This window comes from Bos indicus x Bos taurus, chromosome 13 (assembly GCF_003369695.1).
Source record: "Bos indicus x Bos taurus breed Angus x Brahman F1 hybrid chromosome 13, Bos_hybrid_MaternalHap_v2.0, whole genome shotgun sequence".
NCBI lineage: Eukaryota > Metazoa > Chordata > Mammalia > Artiodactyla > Bovidae > Bos > Bos indicus x Bos taurus.
In genome coordinates, this window is record NC_040088.1 from 62257721 (window position 1) to 62285148 (window position 27428).

Sequence of the window (27428 nt, forward strand, 5' to 3'; positions counted from 1 at the left end):
CCCACGGCTCTGGATGTGTTCATTCCTTATACATGCCCTGTGCTTGGTCCTAAGACTTTCTTTCCCCATAGATTAGGTACAATCTACTTATTTAGAAGGTCTGTATGACATCTTTGTGATTATACTGAAACGTTTTCTATACTGAAACATTTCTTCAGTTCCACACACCAGTCACTATATCATGGCAGATAAATGCTTTGCATGGGTGACTGCCATTTTGATAAAGTGTCACTCATACGCAGACTCTTGTCCTACCCTCCATGTTTGTGACAGATGTCAACGCAGCTCAAATGGATCCTCACCGCCCTGAACCTGCTTAGTTTGCTGCTTGTATCATTCCTGAGTTCTAGGTTAGCATGAACATTTATTTTCAAAGATGGTTTGTTTATAAGTTAAAAAGAAGCTAAATAGTTTCATGCAGAAGAGGTTAGTGTTGCTCTCCCAAATACACTATGATGTGTAAGACAGGTGGGAGGCTTCTGTATAGCAGAGCTTTAGCCCGGTGTGCTCTGTGATAACCTAGAGGGACGGGCTGGGGGCTGGGGGTGGGAGACTCAGGGGGGATATATGTATGCATAATAGCTGATTCACATTGCTGTCCAGCAGAAACTAATACAACAGTGTAAAGCAATTATACTCCAATAAAAAAAGAAGTGGTTAGTGATTTCAGCTCTTTCCTTTACCCTGTCTCCTTGTATTGTCACTACATGATCCCAATCCATTGCAACTTGCCCATTTCCCTGCTCACATGGCTGTTAAGGCTGAGGGTACTGGAGCCAGACCACCTGAGTTGAAATCTCAGCTCAGGCTATTAGCTGTGTGATTCACAGCATGGTAGTTAATCTCTCTGTGCCTCAGGTTTATCCCTGTTAAACAGGCTTAATAATAGTATCTATCCCATAGGGCTGTTGAGAATGTTAATAGAACATCAGGATCATAATATGTGTTTAAGAAATGTTGATCTAAAAATTATATAGGCACAGTCTCTGCTCTCATTGACCTTCCAGCTTCATAGAGGATGTAAAAAGTTACTAGGGAATTAAAATATGGCATTAAAAGTAACCTACTTTGTAATGAATGTAACAAGGGTAATGGGGACACCAAGGAGAGAATCTAAGTCAAATTTGACCAACAAGGAAAAGCTCCAGAAGAGCTTTTATTTGGATAGGGGTGTGTGTGTGTGTGTGTGTGTGTGTGTGTGTGTGTGTGTGTGTGAAGGTAAACATAAAGACACAATGGTCTGAGAAGAGATTGTGATGTATTTGAGAAACTGAGGGATGTTCCACCAGACTGGGTTGTTGATAATACAAAGTATGAGAGAAGGTCATAGACACACAGGGACCAGATTATCTGGGCTCAGTGAGTTTAAACTTTATCATAAGAAGCTACGATCTTAAGAAGGGAAGTGGTATGGCTTATGCTTTAGAAAGATAATTCTGGCTACAGAGTTTACAGTCAACAGAAGGGCAAAAGCGAAAAATCTGGGTGTATGTCACAATCCAGGAATGCCTGAATGAAAGAGATGGAATGGAAACATTCAGAGTTGTGGGGATTTATGAGATATTTAAATATTGGGACTGAAACATTTTGGGAAAGTCAAGGATGATATTCAAATTTCCTACTGGGCTACTTGATGGCTTGATTCCTTGAGTTGTGGAATTTATGGGGAAGGAAGATTTTAAAGGGAATGATGATGCTGTGTTTTAGGTGCCTAAGGGACATCCAAATGGAAGTATTTAGTGGGTAGATTTGTAGGTCTGAAGAAAGCTGAAATACTAACACAGATAGAGAAACCATTTATTTACTTGGGCAGAGGAAGGTTGATGTTCATGAGGCATAGCAGAAAAGTAAAGAGGAGAAATAGAGACATTATGTAGGTATTATCCAATGAAGGAAACCGTGAGTCTAAAGAGTCAGATTGTCAGGTCAGTCACTGAAAGTCCAGAAGGGGCTGGTAGAGGCCTTAGAAAAGAAGAAAACAGGGAAGAAGAAAGGTTGCCTTCTGGGAACAAACTTGAAATATATCATGTGTTTGGTATACATTTCATTTCAAAACTTTCAAGTGTCTTGCTTTTCCAGGGATATATTTCCTGTCTTGCCTTCCCCACATCCTCCTGTGTAACTTCAAGAGGAAAGTGCAGGGCTGGAAATGAGCATAAAGAGCTGCCCCCCTCAGGCATTGAAGGCAGACTTGACTGAACAGAGCAGATGTGAAATTTCCTTCATAAATAAGAAATTAGCTGGTCTGACGAAAAACACCCATCAATTTGATAGAGAATAAATAGATATATACCTTGTTAGATTAACCATTTTATTATTATTTTTTGTCTTAGGTACAATTTTAATCTTCCTCAAGTAAGGGCTGTGTTTTAATAGTAAAAAAAAAATAGAATGTCTGATACTCCACAGTATCAACATATAATACACAGCTGCAGATTTTTTTCTAGAGTTATTAAAATTTGCTTTGATGCTTGCTTTACATCAGAATGACTTTGTGGGAATCTAAATATGTATTTTCTTGCACAAGAGAGTGGAGCACAGCAGAAAGAACACAGGCATCGGCTGCAATAAAGAGTGAATCCCCGTGTCTGGGTGAACAAAGATTTCTAGATTATCTCTGTGAGAAGTTTTTCTAAGTTTTGGCCTTCAAACCAAGTTCTTTATAAAGATAATGGGCAGAAATAGTACAAGCAATTTCATTTTTAATTTATTCAAAACAATTTACAGCAGAGAGAAGAGAGTGAAATGGGGAAAAACATGGACACCAGATAGTAATGAAGATACAAAAAATATTTAGTAGATAAATGAATAGTTTGGAGCTAGAAATCCATAAGCTGGATGTTAGAATTAGCAACACAAATATCTCACTGCCTTGTACCCTCTTGAGTTGTTTATCATAACCATGTGTCTGGAAGCCTGTACAACTCACTGTTACCTATGTGGAAATACCATTCTGGAAAGGATTCACATTCAATCTCACTCTCACGCATGACTTTGGATAAGCAGAAAACACATACAAGTTGGATAAGTGATGAGTACAAAAACAAAAGTAACTTTTAAGCTTCAGTTCAGTTCAGTTGCTCAGTCGTGTCCTAGTCTTTGCGACCCCATGAATCGTAGCACGCCAGGCCTCCCTGTCCATCACCAACTTCCGGAGTTCACTCAGACTCACGTCCATCGAGTCGGTGATGCCATCCAGCCATCTCATCCTGTATTGTCCCCTTCTCCTCCTTCCCGCAATCCCTCCCAGCATCAGAGTCTTTTCCAATGAGTCAACTCTTTACATGAGCTGGCCAAAGTACTGGAGTTTCAGCTTTTGAGCTTAAATCTAAATAATCTGCAATTAGGCACACACACAAATATATATTTATATAAAATATTTTTACACATATATTTATAAAATATGCATATGTAATATATCTGTATATAATATTTGGGCTTCCCTGGTGGCTCAGCTAGTACAGAATCCACCTGCCATGTGGGAGACCTGGGTCCAATCCCTGGGTTGGGAAGATTCCTCGGAGACCCACTCTAGTATTCTGGCCTGGAGAATTCCATGGACTGTACAGCCCATGGGGTCCCAAAGAGTGAGACATGACTGACTTTCACTTTCACTTTTCACTTTATATAATATTTATATATAATATAATCATATGTATTTATATTTATATTTCATTTATATATTTTTTTCCCTTCTCAGTTGCATGGAAACTATAGTGATGACTATTCTTTGGTGGACTATAGGGAAGACTGACAATCACATAAGTCCTGGTTTTCCCTTTTTGATACATGACTTAGTTAATGATTTATGGATTGTTGTTGGGTTAGGTATTTCAGGTATAAAGTTCTTTATGTTTAAAATGAAGATGACCTTCTTTTATAGGATTTCTGGGAGGATAAATTAGAAGGACTGATGCTGAAGTTCCAATACTTTGGCCAACTGATGCGAAGAACTGACTCATTGGAAAGGACCCTGATGCTGGGAAAGATTGAAGGCAGGAGGAGAACAGGACCACAGAGGATGAGATGGATGGATGGCATCACCGACTCAATGGACGTGGGTTCAAGCAAACTCCAGGAGTTGGTGATGGACAGAGAAGCCTGGTGTGCTGCAGTCCATGGGATCACAAAGAGTCGGACATGACTGAGTGACTGAACTGAACGTTTTTATAGCAGTGAATGGTATGAATAAAGTATTAAATGACTGTTCTCATCCATTTCTCCATATTTGGTGTTCTTTTTTTTTAATGATACAATTTATTTCTTTATCTGGCTCTCGTGGGTCTTAGTTGCCACACACAGGATCTTCAATCTTCGTTGCGGCATGCCGGATCCTTAATTGGGGCATGTGGGATCTAGTTCCCTAACCAGGAATCAAACTTGAGTCCTCTGCTTTGGGAGCATGGAGTCTTGGCCACTGGACCACAAGGGAAGTCCTATTTGGGGGTTCTTTGAGTTTACCATGGAACTTAATTTCTATTACCACTGCTCTCCCTAATTCTCTTATTTTCCTTCTATCATCAAGATCACCATCTCACTACCATTTACAGAAGACCTGCTCTATCAGAGACATACAGCAAGAGTCCCAAGAATTTTATTGATGTTACTTCATTTAATCCTCACAGCATTAAGTGCTATATCCCTATATCCCATACTTATCTTCTTCTTCTTTTTTTTTTCACAGAGGAAGAAACTGGTTAATAGTATAATTTGCTGAAGTTAACAGCAAGGGAACACCAAATGTTTAACTAAATTTTGGTCCTCTAGTTCTAAATCCTGTTAGTCTAAAAATGTCAAATAATTTGTTGTTCAGTTTAGAATTTCTACCACCCCTTGTGTTTCTTGATATTATGTGATATTTAGGCAGTGCCATGGGTTAAACATACATATACACAGCACACTGTATGTAGTTTCAGAAGCTCTATAGATTATAAGAGTTCACCAGAAAATTGTGCAGCAAACTAAATTCCTAGTGGGCAGAGACTTTTCTTTATCTTGAAATCCCAGCTCAGGGACAGCAGGAGGGATTAAGTGCATTTCAGAAACTTGATAAAGCTTCACAAGTACTTGTATGAGACATTTTTGTGTTATATTTTGGTTTGGTTTTCAGAACCTCTGAAACTTTATTAAGCTATTTATTATTGTTGTTCAAATATTAAATTAATACTATCTCATCTGATAACTGTATATTTTGTGTGCCTTTCCCTAGTTCTCCTTTAAATAATGATTATCATAATTAAAGTATCACTTTAACATAATCTTTAGTAACTCTACTACTGCAAATGACTGGAAAAAGACTTTCAATGTAAATTAACTCAGACATATTCTGTTTAATAATTTTCTGTTGCCTACACAACCAAAACTTGAAAATAATATTCCTTTTTAGTGTAACTTGGGAACAAATAGGACTCATTGAAATATACTTAACCTGCAACACTCATGCAGTGCCTGAGCTTGATGTTCTGGTTAATGACTTAAACCTTGAGGTGAGGGGAGACCAGCTGCTCACCATCTGTTGTGTGACCACTGGGAGAATTATTGGATGCTGTAAGATTGGGCTCATAAAAGTCTATGAAATGCTGACCTTAAGAGAATATGATGTTTGAAAAGAGGAAGGTATAATATGCATGGACACATTTTAGCATAGATGAGGTATAAAGGCATTCTTAAAAACAGAAACATTAACTTTATCATATTTGATTGACAAACTAAAAGGCATAAAAATATAAATAAGAGAATACATAATATGAATCTTTTTTATGAAAACTGTTTCACTAGTTCTTTATTTCATTCTAACCCAACAGCTGTGGCAATATGACCTATACTTTGTAAATGAACTAAGTGAATTGTTGAGTGACTGAAATGACAGACAACAAAAATGTGTACTATAATATTATCTACAGATTGTCCATCATACAGTATGAATGACAGGTCTTCTGTTTTCCTGAGCGTATTTTAAAAGACAGAATATGTCAAAGTAGACAGTGAACTGCAACATGTTGCAACATACTTGTTCTTAGATAGGACTATCTTGAAAAAAAAATCTCATTTTTATATAGATAAATATGAGTACTGGACATAAGTGCTGTATTTTCATAAGTTCAAAGAATGGACTTATTTCATTAATACCATTCTTGTTGTCTTCAGAGAATAAGAACACTTCCTTTTGGATATCTGATCTGATGTATAAGCATGCCTAGTAGAGATATAAAGTCAAAGAGCATTCATCTTTGCATATTTTATGGGATCAGATTTGCCCACTTCTCAATTTCCCTTCATGCTAAAATTCAGTGCTGTGCAAGAACTCATTTTTAGCAGCATAAAAAATATTTTTGCACTATGATTTGATTTTAAATATCTTGCCTTTGTTGCTTATCTCATAATGTTTTTCTATCTTGAAAGATACAAAGAATATATTCTGTCCTAGTTTTGATATGAAATATCCCTGGTTTATTTATTAAATGTGATTGAATATATCTTTTATCACCAGTTCATATTATCTTTTAGTTGTGACATTTACATTGCCTCTGTCTTTTATTTTACATATCCCTGCATGAAATAAAAATTCAGTTACTCAGGAGAGATGTTAACAATATGCTACAACAAATTAGAGGCTATTAAAGCAGTTTTGATAAAAGTATAATCACAAAAACACATTATCAGTTCTTAAAAATATTCTGAGGTCAGAAGAAAGAAAAACATTTAAAAGCTAGTCTAAAGTTTCATAAATTGATTTTTAAGCATGACTAGATCATGAAAATAGGGAGTTCTTAGGAAGAGGTGAGAAAAATGCACAATTAAAAATATTAATAACATATTAGATTATGTAGGGGTTATATAAGATTAGATTATGTAGGGTTATTATAGAAACTAGCAATTTGTATAGAGGAGATTATTAAATGCGAATAATGTAAGTTATATTAAATTAAAATTGTTTTATTTTTATTTTGTGAACATTTTAAAATAGAGTATGAATGAGTTCATTGTATTATATATTGTGCATTTCTATAAACGTAGCAAAATAACATTAACATTCTTCCTGCCACTAAGCCAATAACAGAAATGTAATTATCCTGTTTGCCGTTATTTAGAATTTCAAGTTTTAATATTTTTATTGTGCACAGGTGAAGTTACTGACTCATATTGCAAAGAATATTTCAATGGATAGTTACCTAAGCAGCTGGATTCATCAGGTTGGAAATCCATGCAGTCAGCAAAACCATCACAGCGCTTGTGCAGTGGGATACAGCTGTTAGAAGAGGAGCATGTCAAAGCTCCATGAGAACAGCTCTTGTCGGCTGAAGAAAAGAACAATAATAATCACTTAAAAAAATGGATTTCTTCTAATAATATAAGCCAATTTGTTTTATCCTTCATTTCTCGAGCCTTATTATTTTTAAAATTTTTAAGAATCTATTCTGTATTGGAGTACAGTCGATTGTGGTAATAACAGGTGAACAGCACGGGGACTCAGCCGTCCATATTCCTATATCCATTCTCCCTCACAGTCCCCTCGCCTCCGGGCTGCCACAGAATACTGATCAGAGTTCCTTGTTCTAGCCTTATTTTTAAACTATAGAGTTCTTAATGAAGAAAACATCAATTTACTAAAGTGTCCTCAAAAAACTATCAATACAATCGTCGTCCAGCTGTGTGCATCATGTAGTATTATTCTCGTATGTATGTATAAAATGCTTTGTGTATGTTTTATGGTCTGAACTGATGTTAGACTAGTCAACTTTAATATCAAGGCAGATCTCTGTTTGTTCTTCTGTTGTTCCCCTAACATCTCTACATTATGTGCTATTGAATTAGCAGAGACTGTAACTTGTTTGAATGTTCATCCATTTCCACCTGGGTCATAAGCCATGGGTAGTCACTGGATATCTGTTAGATCTGGGTGATGGTGAAGGTCACTGCAGCCCAAGGTACTGTGACTACATGCCTTGATAGCACTGTCAATGCACGATGTAGGCATTTTACTACTTTCAGAGTCTCCTGCTGGCTTGATTTCAAGGGGCAAGCGTAAGTCTTGTGCATAAGACTTTGGCTATTTCAGAAAACTGCCTTTATGGATGCCCATCAAGACTACTGACAGCTCAATGGCAATCTAGTCCTGCAAAGTACTTGACCTTCCTCGGATGCTACTCTTAGTCCTGTAACTGTATTCTTGTATCCTTTATATGAATACTTTAACCCAAAACTGCTGCCAAAGTTTATAAAAGACTGATCTATGAATCTATGATCTAGTAGATCATATGATCTACTAGAATAAAGACAGTTAACCTCAAATTTTTCAAGCTAAATTGATAGTTTTAGAACACTAAGGAGTAAATTTCCCCATGTATGCGTTTGCATAGATTTTTTTCAGTTATGTCACAATTTTTTTTAAGTATATTTATGGGTTGGAAGGAGTTGTTTATTTGAATTGTAGGTTATTGATCAAAGGTTATTGACGAGTTTAGTTTGAGAACTGCCTATCACCATTTACTGTCAAGTAGGACATAAAAATGTTTTTAAGAGTATATATTTTCATTGAGTAAAACTGCTGGATCGAAAAATTCAAGTGATACTCTTCATTGAGTGATTCTTCCTGCTAGAACATTAATTCCCACCAATAAATAATATTGAGCTGCCTTACTATAAGTAAGACATTATACTTTGCACTTCCACTGGTAAGTGCAGGAAAGAGATTTTGAAAACAGTAATCAAAACATATGGAGCAACAAAATGAAGATAACAACATAAGAATGATTAATGTTTCAAAGTAAATATGGGAAATGTCATAAGGCCAGACTTAGCTAGAAAAGCATTGGTATAGGTAAGTATGACAGAAACAAGAGATTTCTTTAGTATAGAGAAGTCTGTAAAGGGGCAAAGTAGGAATAGAGTCTTGAGATATTCTTTACATTTTAATGCTTTCAGAGAAAATCCATTTAGCAGAGTGGGAATCAAATCTACAGATTGGGAATCAATACTTTTGATATTGGAACAGTAAGTAAAGCAGTTTGCCTAGGCTGGAGAATTTCTGTGAAGAGGTATGAGAGACAAATCTAAAACCAAAGGCTGAAACCAGACTGTAGAAATGGCTAAAGTGCTAGGAGAAAAATCTAGGGGAAAAGCTCTTTAAGCTTTTCCAAAGGGTAAAATAATTTTAGGATATACATTAACAAGATAAATAATATTCCAAATCAAGCAAACTGAGAAACAGAATAATTTTCCAACTCTTATAAGATGAAGAGATGTTTGTAAAAATTAAAAAAAAAAAAAAAAGGATTGTGTCTCTAGAGCCCACAAGCCACATTTACTGAAGCACACATGCCTACAGCCTGTGCTCCATAACAAGAGAAGCCGCCACAATGAGAGGCCAGTTCATGGCAACTGGAGAGTAGACCACTAGCAAGAACCCAGAGCAAACCAAAATAAGTTAAAAAATATGAATGTGTGACTAAAAACATGCATCAGTATACCCATGTATATATGTATACGACAAAGGTCCCCATGGTCAAAGCTATGGTTTTGCCGGTAGGCATGTACAGATGCGAGAGTTGGACCACAAAGAAGACTGAGAGCTGATGAATTGATGCTTTCAAACTGTGGTGCTGGAGAAGATACTTGAGAGACCCTTGGACTGCAAGGAGATCAGATAGTCAATTCTAAAGGGAATCAACCCTGAAGATTCATTGGAAGGACTGATGCTGAAGCTCCAATACTTTGGACACCTAATGGGGAGAGATGTCTCATTGGAAAAGACCCTGATGCTGGGAAAGATTGAGGGCAGGAGGAGAAGTGGGGGACAGATGATGAGATGGTTGGATGGCATCACTGACTCAGTGGACATGAGATTGAGCAAACTCCGCAAGATTGTGAAGGACAGAAAAACCTGGTGTGCTGCCATCCATAGGGTCTCAAAAAGTCAGACACAATCGAGCAACCAAACAACGGCAATGTATGCATATGCATATGCAAGAGGACAGTTTTAAGGTATTAAATAATGTGTTGAAATTTGTATACAAAGATGATGGTGCTTATCTACTTGTAGAGCATTATTTTGGACCCTTCTTATCTCAGAAACACTAATCCAATTCATATTCTTTAACCCAGTTTTCAGTATGACTGACAGCTTAGTTTCAAGTTTACTGTACAATGAAAAGTTCTAACTTGTAAATGATATAAATGTTCAACCATAGCCCAAGTAGCATTGAAAGACATACAATATATATAAAAAAACACATGGCTTCAATTTGTAGAATATTTTACTCTTTTCTTTTTATAGAAAATTTACAGTTTAGATAATTTAAAATTGGCCTTTCATTTAATAAAATTAGAAACTAAAATCTTAGTTTCTATGGTATTTTAAGTGATATAGTATTAAAGTTAATGAATACATATTAAAATTGTGTTTTAAAAGTAGGTGGAAAACCGACTTTCACATATGTAATGAATACTTATCAACATCTACACAGCAAAGGACTGAAAGTAGGAAAACGGAATCCTTACTTTCTTTTTATCCATTATTAATACACATACAACAAAACATTTCCCAAAATTAGTCCAAATAAGCTATAAATAAAATTTATAGGAAAATCAGGCTTCAAACTGTTTCCTTGGACAATATCAACTTCTGCCACATTCTCTTTCAAACATTATGGTTTCACAGCTATAAAAATATTTATTTCAATCTGTCATCACCCTAGAGGTTCATACTCTTTCTAACCAAAATAGACTAAGTATCAGTGCATTTTATGGCTTTGAGCTCATTCGCTTAGGTAGATGATACATCAAAAATAAACAGCTGATGAGTGATGTCTCACCAAAGTTACTTCTGTAAAGTAATATCTCCTTTGAAGATTATATCTGCTACATAAGAAATACAACAAAAGTAAAGCATATATGACTATGGCTGTGTATTTATTTACTATTAAAATGAAAGGTCATATATGTAACAAATTAACATTTCCAACATTAGAGGAGCTACAGTTTTGTGCCACGAGAATGAAGGCGACGAGCCCTTCAAGGCAGACACACACCTTGCATGAAGCAGGATGGATATGTACTTTGTCCCTGAACAAAACCAATTAGTACTCTTATTAAAATATCTTAGCAGCTTAAATAATTTTAATAAAACTATAAAGACAATTTAATGTGGAAAGGATAATAATGCTTATATTATTCATTTGCCACATTAATTCATTTAATTCTTGAATACCTCTGTAAAACAGACTTAACCACTATGATTTTCATGTTGAATAAACTGAGGAACACCTTTGTAAGAAGCTGTCAAATACAAAGGGTAATCTTTATACATAGGGTGCTGAGATCATAGCTAACAAATTGAAAGTGAAAGCCGCTCAGTTGTGTGAGACTCTTTGTGACCCCATGAACTATACAGTCCATGGAATTCTCCAGGCCAGAATTCTGGACAGGGTAATCTTTCCCTCCTCCAGGGGATCTTCCCAACCCAGGGATTGAACCCAGGTCTCTTCCATTGCAGGTGGATTCTTTACCAGCTGAGTCACAATGGAAGCCCAAGAATACTGGAGTGGGGAGCCTATCCCTTCTCCAAGGATCTTCCTGACCCAGGAATCGAACCGGGATCTCCTCACTGCAGGTGGATTCTTTACCAACTGAGCTATCAGAGAAGCAACCAACTGAAAGGCCCCAATAAAACTGTTCATAAAGGTTGGTCTACAAGTCTTAGGAGCACAACCCCACTCCTAATTTTCAGAAGTGGCACTTAACTTCATAAAATACATCAACTACTTCTGGAACATAAATAAAAAAGTTGTGTGTGCTCAGTTGCTCAGCCGTGGCCAACCTTTTACAACCCTGTGGACTGTAGTCTGCCAGGCTCCTCTGTCCATGGGATTTTCCAGGCAAAAATATTTAAGTGGGTTGCCATGCCCTCCTCCAGAGGATCTTCCCAACCCAGAGATTGAACCCGCATCTCTTGCATTTCCTTCATTGGCAGGTGGGTTCTTTACCACTAGCATCACCTGGGAAGCCCATCAATTAAAGTTAGATAGCAGTAAAACTATTCACCTCCCCATCTACTGGTCACAGTTATCTCTCTTATTGATAGAGAGCATCCATGTACATCTCTTGATCCCTCTCCATCTTTTCTCCTTGCTCTGGGCCCCAGGAGGCAGAACATCTTTCTTTATCTTTTGCTTTGATTGGGTTTGATTGATGGGTACCACCAGTGGGAGGTTAATGCAGAGGAAGAGACTGTGAGATTACCAATGGTTAGCTGCTCCCATTACAAATGCCACATCCTTTATCAAGTAGCTCTCCTTGATTCTAGATTCAAACAACTGTTCCCTCCTCTCTCATCCTTTGTTCTATGGGTGACAAAAGGCCTCCTTGTGGTTTTCCTATGCATATTACTTCCCTAATAAATAATTCCTTTATTAAAATAGTCAAAAATTGCACAATATCAACATGCCATCTATTTCTTGTCAGGACACTGACTGATACATCTGATGAAATAAAAATCTTCATGACGAATAGATTTCTATCAGAGGAATATCAATGAGAAGAATGTTTCTAATTTGGGGTTATTTTCCCATATCATTAAACCATATTTATTTTTTTCCACTTACTTTAACAAATTGGATATTTTTGGTCAAACAAAAGTATCACTAACATAAGTGACACTTTTATAGAAAATATGGTATCAATGGAAATACATGGTTAAATATGAATTATTTTTAAATGTTGGACTCACCATATGCTCTGTTTAAGCATTCTGATCACTAAACATGTATTTTTGTAAAAATAAAAGACTTTAAATATCAATTGGTATCGATTTTCCTGTATAAAATTTCAGACTTTTCAGAATTCTGTTCCTACAATGCTTAAAAACATGCAAGTCTCACAAAACAAACAAACAATCAACGAAACCTCTTATTTTGTCCTATATTCCAGTCTCAATGCCACCTTCTTGAAGGGGTTTTCTACAGCTGGCTTCCCTCTATGATTTCTCATCTTCTCCACAAAAGGCTGATGTCACAATTCTGTCCTCCCACTCCACAGGGTGTTACCTCTCCAGGATCACAGCAACTACTTTAGCCTTTTCCCAGTCTAAAAATTTTTAGTCCTAATTTTATGTGATCTCACAGAAACATCTGAACCTGTGCATACCCTCTGATACATAGATTTCTACCTTTGATTTAAGATCATCATCCTCTTTTGGTTGCCCTCCTATGTCTATGACCACATCTCCCTGTCTTTGATTTTTTTTTTAAAACTATCCTTTAGATGTCCTTAGGATTCTGTCTATCCCCTTATCTTTTTCCTCTATTATCTCATTTACAGCCACAGTCTGAATCATTGTATGCTAATAGCTTTGTATCTTTATATATCTTCCTTGAGCTCATTCCTGAGCTCCACACAGCCATTTCAAAACATATTCTGAATGTTTCCATGTGGGTATGCCAGAGATAACATAAATAAAACATGTTTAAAGGTGAAGCCACTTTCCTACCCTAAAAGGTCCTTCTCTTCCTATTTTTCCCAGCTCAAGAAATGGCAGATTAGCTGTCTTGTTGCCTAGATCAGAAATTTGGAAACTATTATTGATTTCTTTCTCCTACTCTTCACTTGAATATCTCTTAAATCTATTCATACTCTTCACCATACCATTAACCTAATCAACCTCTTACTATTTCATGTGTAACATCTCCTAACCAAGCACCCATCCTCATTCCAATCCATTCCATGTACCACTTAAACACTTATCACTGGCATGATAGGGTGGACTCTTCAAGACCTAGTCCCTACTTATCTCTCCCAACTTATTTCTACGTTTTTCACCACAGACTCTAGTTATACGAAACATTCTTCAATCAAACAACTTCTCCTCTATTCTTGGAACATTCTCACTGGAATCAAGCATTTCAAATTGCCTAATGACTGTCTGTCTTTCCAAATTTGGCTCTGCAATCACTTTTCATGTTAAAATTTAGACACTCTGGCACCATAATTAGGGAGTACCCTATGTTATTCAATAACACTTTGGTTATCTCTCACAGAACTTACCACATGGTATCCCAACTATCATTTACTACTCTCCTTCACTAATATAGAATGTATCTAACAACCTGAGCTTGTATCGAGTCATGTCCATTGGATCATCAATGCCCAATACAATGTGTGGCATAAATTACATCCTTAAGGTCCGTCTAGTCAAGGCTATGGTTTTTCCAGTAGTCATGTATGGATGTGAGTTGGATTGTGAAGAAAGCTGAGTGCCAAAGAATTGATGCTTTTGAACTGTGGTGTTGGAGAAGACTCTTGAGAGTCCCTTGGACTGCAAGGAGATCCAACCAGTCCATCCTAAAGGAGACCAGTCCTGGGTGTTCATTGGAAGGACTGATGTTCAAGCTGAAGCTCCAATACTTTGGCTACCTGATGCGAAGAGCTGACTCATTGGAAAAGACCCTGATGCTGGGAAAGATTGAGGGCAGGAGGAAAGGGGGACGACAGAGGAAGAGATGGTTGGATGGCATCACCGACTCTCAATGGACATGGATTTGGGTGGACTCCAGGAGTTGGTGATGGACAGGGAGGCCTGGCGTGCTGCGGTTTATGGGGTCACAAAGAGTCGGACACAACTGAGTGACTGAACTGAACTGAATGAAGGTTTGTGAATGAATGAATGGCAGTTTATAAAATGCCATTCTAAATAAAAAGAGTCCATAAAAAAAAGAAAAACTGTTATGCTTTCAATTTTTTAGTAAATTGTCACCATCAGATGACAATCCTGTAATTATTACTCTAGCATTTTGTCCACAATATATTTTCATGCAATTTTCCCTACAGAGCCATAACTCAATAAATATTTTGGAGATGGAGAAGAGCAATCTTTCACAGTACCATCTGTTCCTAATGTACACTTATTTCCCTTTAGGAGCAGAATTCCATATATTACTATCTCATCAAATACCAATTTTCTAACATATGTCTAAAAGTATAAGAATACAGTATCTTCCTATGCTTCTCTTTAAATAGCACTGTTATTTGAAGTCAAATACCATATGACTATATTGAGCTTAATCTGATTTCTTTTTTATTTTTATTTTTTTAAATTTTGCCAAGCCATGAGGCTTGTGGGATCTTAGTTCCCCAACCAGGGATGGAACCTGCACCTATAGGAGTGAAAGTGCCCATTAATAATCACTGGACCACCAGGGAATTCCTTAACTTAATCTGATTTCTAACAGCCAAATTCCATTAGAGCCTTGATCAGAACAGGGATAAGTATCTTGGCTTCCTTTTCCTCATTTGCCTCTATTTGCCTCTTACTTGCCTCTAAGACAATATTATATGACCTCACAAACTGACTTTACTATAGAAAGAATATACATGTAGGAAATAACAGGGAAATAGAAAGCCAAGGAAAAGAGATTCACTGATTTAAAGCTAAGACCTTTAAACACACACAAAAAAACATTCAAAAACTGTCTTACTTTACTTCATTCATCTTCATGCCTTTTGCAATAGATATCATAATTCTGGATGCTCACGCAAAATGGGGCACTGAAATAGCCTTCTATTTTTTTTCCAATACCCTCATCTTACAGTTACATTCCAAACTTTACTGCTCCAGAAAAAGTGGCCACTAGCATGTGGCTTATGGAGCTCTATCACTGCAGCTCATATACAGTGTGATATTACCTGAAACCAGACAAAAAATAATTAAATAAAATGCTAGTGGTGCCTTGACTCCACCATGATTATGTGCTCACCTTAGAGATTGGTGTAATTTGTGTAATTACTTAATTAACACTAAAGAAAGAAGTTGATGAATGCAGGACCGAGAATTTTACATGCATTCTCTCCAATTCTTATAGCTCTGTAAGGCAGGCATAACATGGGCTGTGAGACTGACTCAAATGACTTTCCCCAAATTGTACAGGTAGTAAGTGATGAAGATGAGGTCAAACCAGATGTCCCACTGATTTACTCTGGCATTAACTTTTTTAAAAAAATGTATTTGTTTATGGCTGGCTAGGTCTTTGTTGCTGCACGTGGACTTTCTCGAGTTGTGGCGAGTAGGGGCTACTCTCTAGTTGCGCGTGGGCTTCTCCTCACCACACCTCCTATTGTTACAGAGCACGGGATCCACAGTACAGGCTCAGTAGCTACGGCACACAGACTTAGTTGCTCTGGGGCATGTGGAATCTTCCTCGACCAGGGATGGAACCCATGTCTCTTGCATTGGCAGGTAGCTTTTTTATCTATTGTATCACCAGGGAAATCCTGCATTGACTCTTACTGACATAACATCCATCAAGGTCCAGGTCTAAACTCTAATTACATTTATTCACTAAAATGGATATTTCCACACTTGCTTGTGCCATCTTCATGAACATGTTTAGGGGGAAGAAATTATAATTACATGTCTTTAATCCATCCCCACACACATTTTAAAAACTAATGGATCTGTAAGAGCATCCCCTATATGAATGATTCAGATGCAACTATAAAAAGGAGATGAGACACATCTAACAGAGATTAGTATGACTACAAACAAAATGTTTCCGGAAATGCTAAGCAAGGACTGTACACTTTGTTCAGCAACATAGCACAAACAACTTTGTTACTGATGATATGCTCATGCTAGACTCTAGAGAACTTTGTTTTATCTGTCAAGCTCTCTCTATCATTTCCAAACAGCATTTCTTCCCTGGAACACTGAATGAATGAAAATAACTCACAGCAGCCAGATTCGTCTTCATTAAAGTAGCAGTCAGGCACTCCATCACAAAGCAGGAGGGACGGGATACACTCATGGGTAGAGCACTGGAATTCTGTTTGACCACAGAGCTGGGGAAGGGGGCTGATAGGACAATCCATTTCATCAGATCCATCTGTGCAATCTTCCTGTCCATTACATTTCCCTGCAAGAGGGACACACTGGACAACGTAGATACAAGAAAACTGATCAGCTTCACACAGTGATGGCTGTACTGTGACAAGACCTGAAAAAGAGAGCAAGTCATTTTCACATTAGGCGAGTTAGCTCTCTGTCCAGTGCTGAAACATTGTAAGATATTTTCAATGAAACATTTAGCTAATTTAAGTATTAATTTTCTATTAGGAATAATAAGAACTCTAACATAACAGGCCAACATAATTACAGAATACACCTTATCCTAACCTCAGAAACATTTTTATAAAGGGCATCATTACTGTTAAAAAATGACACTTTCCAATTAAAGAGGAAATTGTGATTCATATTCTTAAATTCAACCATCAGATTTTCTTGGAGGAGTAAAAACACTTTTATATGGTAAGTTAGGCACTTTGAAGGGTTACATTAATAATTTTAGCATTTAAGGAAATTGGCATTATGTCCTTATTAACTGTTTCTCAGTGACTTCAGCTTGGGGAATTTGGCTCCTGAGAACTTGGGGAGGACTGCGTCACAGAATTGAGGCTGCTATGGTTTTGTCACATTATTCTTCGCTCTTCAATAAAAGTACAATATGTGCAGTCGTATCAGAAGTAGAGATGAAAGCATAGCTTAAGCCAAGATATCACACTAGTGAGACTCTTCAAGATAATGTGATTCATACCCAACAATCCCATTTTATATATAAGGATACTGAGGCTTATAAAATTTTAGTGTCCAAAGACACAATGTAAGTTTAATGAAGTTTTATCACATGAAACTGTTCCACAGCAATGGTTTGAATCAACACTTAAAGCATGAGAGAAGAGTGCTGACTTGCTGCTGTTTCTAGAGGTCAGAGAGTATCTGTGAATATACAGGATTGCACTAATTTGCTGGAACTTTATTCTTGGAGCAGTCCTTCTAATTTTTATCATTTCTGGGACATATGCTAGTGGGCTAATCAGTATTTTAGGGGGAAAAAAATAGCATGTAATGGGGATTGGGAATTCCCTGGAGGTTCAGTGGTTAAGACTTCACCTTCCAATATAAGGCATGTGGATTTGATCCCTGATCAAGGAACTAAGATCCCACATGCCTTGTGGTCAAAAAACCAAAACGTAAAACAGAAGCAATAAAGTAACATAGACAATAAAGACTTTAAAAATGGTGCATGTCAAAAAAAATTCTTAAAAAAAAGGAAATAATGGGAACCAGTTCAGGAATACCTTTTTTTTGTGTTAGTTACATTTAAAAACTATTATTTATGGATTTTGTAAGAATGATTTGTTTTAAACATAAGAATGGTGGTGTGAATTCATTTTAGAAATGAAATCTAAAAGTTTCTCTCCCACTCAGTAGTGATGATATACTCAGAACATATTTAAATTTGAACCCTGTGATGAAAGTCATGTATCTGAGGGAATTTTTGTTCATGAGAATAAGCATGTTTAAGTGGAGAGGGAAACATGTATGACTCTGAGATGTTTGTATCATGTTTTTATTTAATTATCTAAGATACAGCAGTGCATACAACTGCAGTGTTCCAATGGAAACATTCTGAATGAAAACTTAGAAAGTAAATTGGATTTAAATTTTTATAAATATAAATATATATATATATATAGCATATATATCTTTTGATATTTAACCATGGTCAAATGAATAATTTCTCTTCATTCTTTTTATTAATCTCACATTGCAGGAATGGCAGACAGCCTTACTTTCATTTTTTTTCTCAAACATTTTATGGACTAAACTTTTATCTTTATAAACTTCCCTCAAGGTAGAACCTCAGCTCAAGGTTGAAAAAGCTGGATAAACTTTTTGCATGTGAAGAAAACCTAGAACTAATTTTAGTAATTAACCTATTACTTAGTTAAGCTATAAATCTTTTCGGAAAAAACACGAGGGAAGTAATTTTCTGTATTTCACAAGCTTCTTGCCTTATTCAAAATGAAGTATGTGTGCTTTCCTTTATATTTTTGCTTAGATAAGATATGCACAAATAAACTTCTCTCTTGTTTGGAGACAGCAATTCTGTTAAATTCTAGAATCATTTCTATCAAAAGATACTCAAACTCACTTGATCTAAGTCCTTCTTTATAGGAAACCTGGTAGGCTTGTATTGTCTCCTGTGGACTCTGTCTTGTATTGTCCAGATTTTTCTTGCAAGGTCAAGGCCCTCATTCCCCCGACTGCTGAGAGGTTACCAGATGATAGCGCACAGCTGTCTACCTCTAGCATCTTCCCTCTAAAGTCACACACCCTTGCAGAGGCTGTTCCTGGCAGAATTTTCCAGTTGTCACAGTTGACCAATGGTGCTGGAAGGTTGATTATGGGGGAGACAGGTATACACAAACTCTCTGTAATTTTTACCTCATTTTGCTGTGAACCAAAAACTGTTTTAAGAAATAAATTCTGTGTGTACATCTCAGCACCAATATCCCTCAGAATCTGTATTCTAGCCTATGACTCATGTTTGATATTTTTCTTTTCAAATTTCCTGTGTTTTAGTTTCTCTAAGTTCCTTTTAAAATCCAGCATTTAAAATTCACAGGACTTATGTAAGTATTGGAGAAGGCAATGGCACCCCACTCCAGTACTCTTGCCTGGAAAATCCCATGGACAGAGGAGCCTGGTAGGCTGCAGTCCATGGGGTCGCTAAGAGTCAGACACGACTGAGTGACTTCACTTTCACTTTTCACTTTCATGCATTGGAGGAGGAAATGGCAACCCACTCCAGTGTTCTTGCCTAGAGAATCCTAGGGACGGGGGAGCCTGGTGGGCTGCCGTCTATGGGGTCGCACAGAGTCGGACACGACTGAAGCGACTTAGCAGGAGTAGCAGCAAGTAAGTATACTGTCCATTGGTCAAGCCACATGGTCCATTTCTTCCCATGCCCAGTGAGCTGCTTAGTCAGTTGTTTAAAACCAATAGAACTGAGGTGCAGGGCCAGTGAATGCACAAGAGAAATGGCATCATTTCAGTCACCCTGCTTATTTAACTTATATGCAGAGCACATTATGAGAAACGCTGGGTGGGAAGAAGCAGAAGCTGGAATCAAGATTGCCAGGAGAAATATCAATAACCTCAGATATGCAGATGACACCACCCTATGGCAGAAAGTGAAGAGTAACTAAAAAGCCTCTTGATGAAAGTGAAAATGGAGAGTGAAAAAGTTGGCTTAAAGCTCAACATTCAGAAAATGAAGATCATGGCATCCGGTCCCATCACTTCATGGGAAATAGATGGGGAAACAGTGGAAACAGTGTCAGACTTTATTTTTCTGGGCTCCAAAATCACTGCAGATGGTGACTGCAGCCATGAAATTAAAAGACACTTACTCCTTGGAAGGAAAGTTATGACCAACCTAGATAGCATATTCAAAAGCAGAGACATTACTTTGCCTACAAAGGTCCATCTAGTCAAGGCTATGGTTTTTCCTGTGGTCATGTATGGATGTGGGAGTTGGACTGTGAAGAAGGCTGAGTGCTGAAGAATTGATGCTTTTGAACTGTGGTATTGGAGAAGACTCTTGAGAGTTCCTTGGACTGCAAGGAGATCCAACCAGTCCATTCTGAAGGAGATAAGCCCTGGGATTTCTTTGGAAGGAATGATGCTAAAGCTGAAATTCCAGTACTTTGTCCACCTCATGCGAAGAGTTGACTCATTGGAAAAAGACTCTGATGCTGGAAGGGATTGGGGGCAGGAGGAGAAGGGGACGACAGAGGATGAGATGGCTGGATGGCATCACTGACTCGATGGACGTGAGTCTGAGTGAACTTCGGGAGTTGGTGATGGGCAGGGAGGCCTGGTGTGCTGCGATTTATGGGGTCGCAAAGAGTCAGACACGACTGAGTGACTGAACTGAAGTGAACTGAACCCAACTTTGCCTCCTTGAACATGGACATGATTGTTCATTATGTGTGAGAGTTACTTTGAGGGAATGTAGCATGATCAGAAAAGGCAATGGATGACTTTCAAGCTGGAATCAAGAGTGCCAGGAAAATATCAACAACCTCAGATATACAGATGATACCACTCTAATGGCACAAAAGTGAAGAGGAATTAAAGAGCCCCAATTGGAAAAGATCCTGATGCTGGGAAAGATTGAGGGCAGGAGGAGAAGGAGGTGACTGAGGATGAGATGGCTAGACAGCATCACTAACTCAATGGACATGAATTTGAGCAAACTCCAGGAGATGGCAGAGGACAGGGAAGGCTGGCACGCTGTAGTCCACAGGGTTGCAAAGAGTTGGGCATGGATGAGCAACTGAACAACAAAAGTACAACCAGAGCAAAAGAAAACCAACATCCAGAAAGTCAACTGAAATAAACCTCAAAGAGTAAAGTGAGAATAGGAAGGATGAAAGGTAAGAAAGAGAGATTGAGGGACATCAGGAATGTTGGTGACTGTGACAGGGGCAGAGAGAGAAAGTGGAAAGAAAGACAGTGCAAGAAAATGTGGATTCATTTTGACAATATGATTCAATCTTTAACTTACAGGTGTTCTTATTGCTGTTCAGCCAACATTTCTCAAGCTGTATCTGATTAGGGGAATTGTGAAGACCTGATACCATGAAGACTTAGTACAATTGTACACACATACACTCACACACATATTATATCATCTTAGCTTTAGGGGCATGTTTCTCAAATAGATCACAAGTCTAAAGCATGTTGGGTTCAAAAACCAAGGGTATCTCACATTGTGGTTTGCAACTGATTCACAGTCCATGAGGTCGCAAAGAGCTGGACACGATTGAGCGAATTTTACTACTCTTTGCAGGCTGGAGCTGATTGAAGGCATTGTTAACTAACTTTTGCATTCCCAGGAATCAAAGACATTCCTCTCATTACCACATTCCACTTCATATTGTGCTATGTAGACAGGTACAATTTCTAACACTATGGATATTTCTTTGTTCTCCTAAAATGATGTTCAGTGTCATTGTTCACTTAGTTTGGGTAGTAGCTGAAATACCTTTTTTTAGAGCAATAAACATTATAAACAATATAAAGCAAAAACATTTCATACTGATGATTTACAGTGAAATACAGTGTAGCATTCTCATGAATTTCATGTAAATTCAATAAAAGTCTAAAAGTGCCCAAGGAAAATCTCATGGATTTTGATCTTTATGATTAATATGTTTAGTGAAAGCAAAATTGATTGCCTGTTTTGGAGGGAAAGAAAAAATATGCACAGGGGAACTTTAGTTTTAAAGAGCAGGAATTAAGCTTTTGCCAAATCTTGCCATACTCAATGACATAAATGGTAAAATGCTTATGTAAAATATGATAGCCAGTTATAAATTGGTAATTCTTTGTCTTTGGCCAATACTTCATTAACAACATTCAAAAATGTTACAGGAAGCTACAAGAGGGGAAGCAGATGATAAAGTTTTAACCTGAATTCTGCAGAACTCTTGATTTCAGATCATTTTGAATTAAAATTTAATTTTTATATCTTTGCAAATCACTTCATAAAGTATAAAAATATTTCTTTTTCAATTAAAAATACTTAGCTTTAATGTGGAGTCATAAAAGAATCATTTTTATCTTTTTATATCATTTCAATATTTAATAGTTTAAATATTCCTAGAAAGATGGAATGTGACTTCAGGTTGAACTAAAGAAGATAGAAGAGCCTGACATAAACAGAGCAGTATGGGGAGCGCTGGAGTGGGTGATGAATCAGAACTTGCGTGGGTGGTTAGAAAGGCTATACAGAAATGTCAAAACTCTAACGCAGTAAACAGAAATAAAGGAAATTTAAAAGTTTGCAAAAGGTGAGTCCAAAGTTTTGGGTTGACCAAAAAGTCTGTTCAGGTTTTTCCATAACATCATATGAAAAATCTGAACAAATTTTTTGGCCAACCCAATAGAAGCTGCTAAGTATTTGAAAAGAGATGCCATATGGAAAGTGATAATTATTTTCAGAGTGAATGGCAGAGCTAGTTAAAGCTAAGGCTAAAATAAAGATAGAAGAATACTAGAAATTAAATTTGTTTTACATTTGAGAAGAGACCATATATCTACATGACACAGAAATCAAGAAAAATAGTAACAATTATTGAAATTGAAAAAGATAGAAGAGACAAGTTCAAAATTGATACAGACATACAGATATGCACAGACATACAGATGGCAACCGCAGCCATGAAATTAAAAGATGCTTGCTCCTTGGAAGAAAAGCTATGACAAACTTAAACAGCCTATTAAAAAGCAGATACATTACTTTACCAACAAAGGTCCATCTAGTCAAAGCTATGGTTTTTCCAGTAGTCATATATGGATGTGAGAGTTGGATTATAAAGAAAGCTGAGTTCTGAAGAATTGATGCTTTTGAACTGTGGTGTTGGAAAAGACTCTTGAGAGTCCCTTGGATTGCAAGGAGATCAAACCAGTCCATCCTAAAGGAAATCAGTCCTGAATATTCGTTGGAATGATTGATGCTGAAGGTGAAGCTCCAGTACTTTGGCCACCTAATGTGAAGAACTGATTCATGGGAAAACACGCTGATGCTGGGAAAGATTGAAGGCAGAAGGAGAAGGGGACGACAGAGGATGAGATGGTTGGATGGCATCACCGATGCACATGAGTTTGAGCAAGCTCCAGGTGTTGGTGATGGACAGGGAGGCCTGGTGTGCTACAGTCCATGGGGTTGCAAAGATCGGACATGACTGAGCAACTAAACTTAACTGAACAGATTAGTACTGATAAATGCATATATGTACTTTTGTGTAACAACTGTGTGTATGGATATATGTGCTCATGCACTACACACAGAGGCAGGTTATTTGAAACCATGAAGCTCTTTGCTAGTGACAGAAAGGCTGGAGGAGAGACACACGGCAGTGGATGTTGGGTTACCTACAACATGAGGTTGTGATGGAGCCGCTCTCTCCCCAGCACACAGAGGCTGGACGTGAGAGAAAATAAAAAAACACAGTTTCCATACTGGGGAAAATCAAGAGCCGAAGGAGCAGAACATCATTTTTACCCAACATCAGTATTTGCCACAGTGATAGCCAATACCTTCCTAACTATAAATAGTGATTCCACTGCAAATGTCTGAAACTGCATAAATGAAGAATTTTCTGCCTACTTATACCCTTCAGTAATCTAAAACATATGTGAATGTGGAAACATGCATAAAATATGGAATGTTAGAACAGTTGTTGGTCATTCCTTTCTTGTCATGAAGCCTGGAACCCAGAGAGAGACCCCAGTGGATAAGAGATAAATTCCTCTCTTATCATCTCCAGATAATGCTATACTATACTTCTTGGTCTGCCATATCTATGCTGGTGTGGCCTCTTTTGTATGCACTGTTGGGTCAGGTAAAGTACTTGACTTAATGTACTGCTACTGTTCACTGATAGCTCTAGTTCCATATTAACTAAATTTTAATAGTCAAAGAATTCCCCAAATGTTAAACTCTTGACTTCTATATTAGGGCCAATATTATTAAGTACACTCCCCTTTTAATCCATGCTTTACATTGCTTCAAATATATATTTCCCAAAAGAAGAATCCTGCTCAAAAATGGTTCTCCAATGTCTGACACAATGAAGTCCGCTGTCCTCATAAGATAAAGGTCCACTGTCCTGTGGTTATTCAGTGACTTAACTCCTGGTTCAGCCTCACCAGTGCTCTCCCATTAAGCCTAAAATTGCAGAGGAAATAGTGACTCTCTTTCAGTTATGACTGTATTGTACTCTGCCAATTATGACTGTATTTTACTCTTTGACTATTTCAGTTATGACTGTATTGTACTCTTTGGGCTTCCCTGGTGGCTCAGATGGTAAAGAATCCACCTGTAACATGGGAGACCTGGGTTCAATTCCTGGGCTGGGAAGATCACCTGGAGGGAGGGAATGGCAACCCACTCCAGTATTCTTGCCTGGTGGATACCCATGGACAGAGGAGCCTGGTGGGCTACAGTCCATGGGGTCACAAAGAGTCAGACACGACTGAATGACTAAGCACAATACTCTGTCAGTTGAGGTAAGGCAGAGAAGAGAATGCTGTTGTCATTCCTGTAAGTGGGAAGGTTTTCACTTATAATTATGAGAGGGTGTCTTGGCATCAATCAATTATTACATCTTTGTCTCAGTGTAGAAGGGTTGAGATGGAGAGTGGAAAGCTGTTTCTTTAACACATTCTACAAATACACACAATTGAAGGAAATCTAAGAGTCTCAGGCAATCTGTCTGTGAGGGAACATTGCTGAATTTCATACCTACTTTGGGGACTTTCTACGTGTCCCGAGAAAGTCAAAGGAGAGAGGCAGATACCAAGATGAAGATATGGAGGTGGGCAGTAGAGACGACCAGTCAGGAATTAAATATGGTGGTTTAGAGATCTCCCAGCTGTACTGTAGTGACTGCCTCTATGATCCAAGAGAAAGTGCTGGGGATAGCCCATAACTTTTAGTTAACAGGGCCTTGGCTCTAAGCACAAAGACAAATACTTCCAGCTATGTTTAACTTACTATAACTTTTGAGGAATAGGAATGAATAACTTTCTCTAAAGTTTAGTGTTCTATATGATTGAATTACTATTAATTTTAAAATCACATAATTTGAAGACTAATTTCTGCCCTTCTAATAAACCCATTTAAAATGTACAGCTATATACCTGAAACTAATACAACATTGTAAAATAAAATTTTAAAAGTTAAAAATACACTTTAAGTCAAAAAGAACTCATAGAAATAGTACTTCATTCGTTGCTTAATGACAAAAATTGATTTATTGGGAAGATTAAAAAATGATTATTTTAAAATGCGTTGGATTATTTTGCTCCATATGGAATTCTATAGGAGGCATGCCTATTTAACATACCTTAATTACATTTTAATCAGAAACAGCAGAATGGGCAAAATGAAAGATCTGGATATTTTAGAACTTGAACTGACTTCTTATCAATTATCTCCATCCAACAGAGAAGACCAACTATGGGTCTATTACTCCTTTATACCTTTTTCTAATAAAAAACTGCTTATTTCTCTAACCTCATATTTTTTATTTTGAGGAAGTTCATATTAGTGAAAATGATAACTCATATATGTAAACCCATTTATTTACTCTTTGTTAAGACAAGAAAGTTGTTTTTTATTTTCTATTTTCCTATTTAAAAGAGTGGTCAGTCTTTGCTGAGTAAAATATTCTCACCATGCCAGTAAGATGCTATCAGAAAAACGGGCATTCTGTTGAAGTCACTTGTTTTCAATGAAAAGAAAAAGGCCTTTCTTAAAATAGATTTCTTAGTGAATGAGTGTCACTTTCTTATTCTATTTCTTAGGCAACAGACAAACACCCTTGTTTTCGTAGATCTGAATGTTTTCCAGATAACAACATATGTGTTCCAGGGAATAAGGAGACCTGTAATAGAAACAGACTTAAATAGCCCAAGAGAACTAAACAGGCCCAGACTGACCTTGGCTATTGAAAAACTCCCAGAATCCCTCAGATACACTTGGCTTGGTAAAACATTTGGCCTGCTGAGTATTTCCAAGTAAAAGGAAAAGAGTCAGCAAAGGTTATGATCATTTTCAAACTGACTGTGCAGTAGAGAAATAACAATCTCCATATTTTATTTTAAATATACATATATTTATATACTATGGTACAAAATATATATGATTATGTGGTAAACATCATTTTTCACATAAGAGCATTCACCTTTAAGACAGAGAAGTGTGGTTTATTGTTATGTTCAATATAAGGCACTTGTCAAATCCAGGCTAATGGAGTATGGTTCCTACTGGGACTGATTTTTCCATGGTTGTCATTTGGATTTCTTGCCCCTAATTCAACAGAATTCCTTCCAGTCTGAGGATCAGCAGGAAATCAAGTAAGAACCACCTCATAGTACAACAGACAAGCTCCTCCAAATGTAGTTAAGAGGGAATCCAGATTTTACTCCTATAAATTGGCTTGGTATTCGCTTTTAATGTCATTTTTCTGGTTCCTGTGTTTTTCCCTTCTAATCTAATGTCCTTTCTGGGAATAAAGAGGAATTATTCTATTATTTGACAGACTGTGAGGACTTCACAACCCACAGTAACAGATTTAAAACATAATAATATTCTATAAACCAGTAAGTGAATCAGAATGAACAGACAATAATTTTCCTTCAGCTTTTTGTACATTCATTATTATTCCTTTAAAGATTAGGCCCATGAATGACTCACTGAATCAGTATTATAAAACAGACCCATGTATTAAAACTATGGTTTATTTATCTACAGTTGCTATGATACCACTTCTGATATAAAATGGATATCTACTCTATATCATATACTTTTTTCAAATTTATATTTTTATCCATCAACCTAAAATTAAAGATCACTTATACACAACAAAATTTTCTTTAAAAAATAAGATAATGGAAATTTTTCAATGTAGAGGAACTAAAAGTGACAGAACTAAAAGCTACACATATCACAAAATACTATGCAAGATATACTACAGGAGAGCTGCAAATTTAAGTCTAAGACAATCTGGAACAGAGTTTA

The 27428-nt window shown here is 37.1% G+C and overlaps 1 protein-coding gene across 1 annotated transcript in view; it reads right to left on the reverse strand.

Annotated features, from left to right (window-relative positions):
* The window catches only part of MALRD1 (MAM and LDL receptor class A domain containing 1), a 570138-nt gene that overhangs the window by 98838 nt on the left and 443872 nt on the right, over positions 1 to 27428 (reverse strand). The window contains exons 34-35 of the mRNA XM_027560003.1: positions 16722 to 16985; positions 7173 to 7298 (exon numbers count right to left, since the gene is read on the reverse strand). Coding sequence (XP_027415804.1) covers positions 7173 to 7298; positions 16722 to 16985 — 390 coding nt within the window. The remainder of the gene's footprint in view (positions 1 to 7172; positions 7299 to 16721; positions 16986 to 27428) is intronic.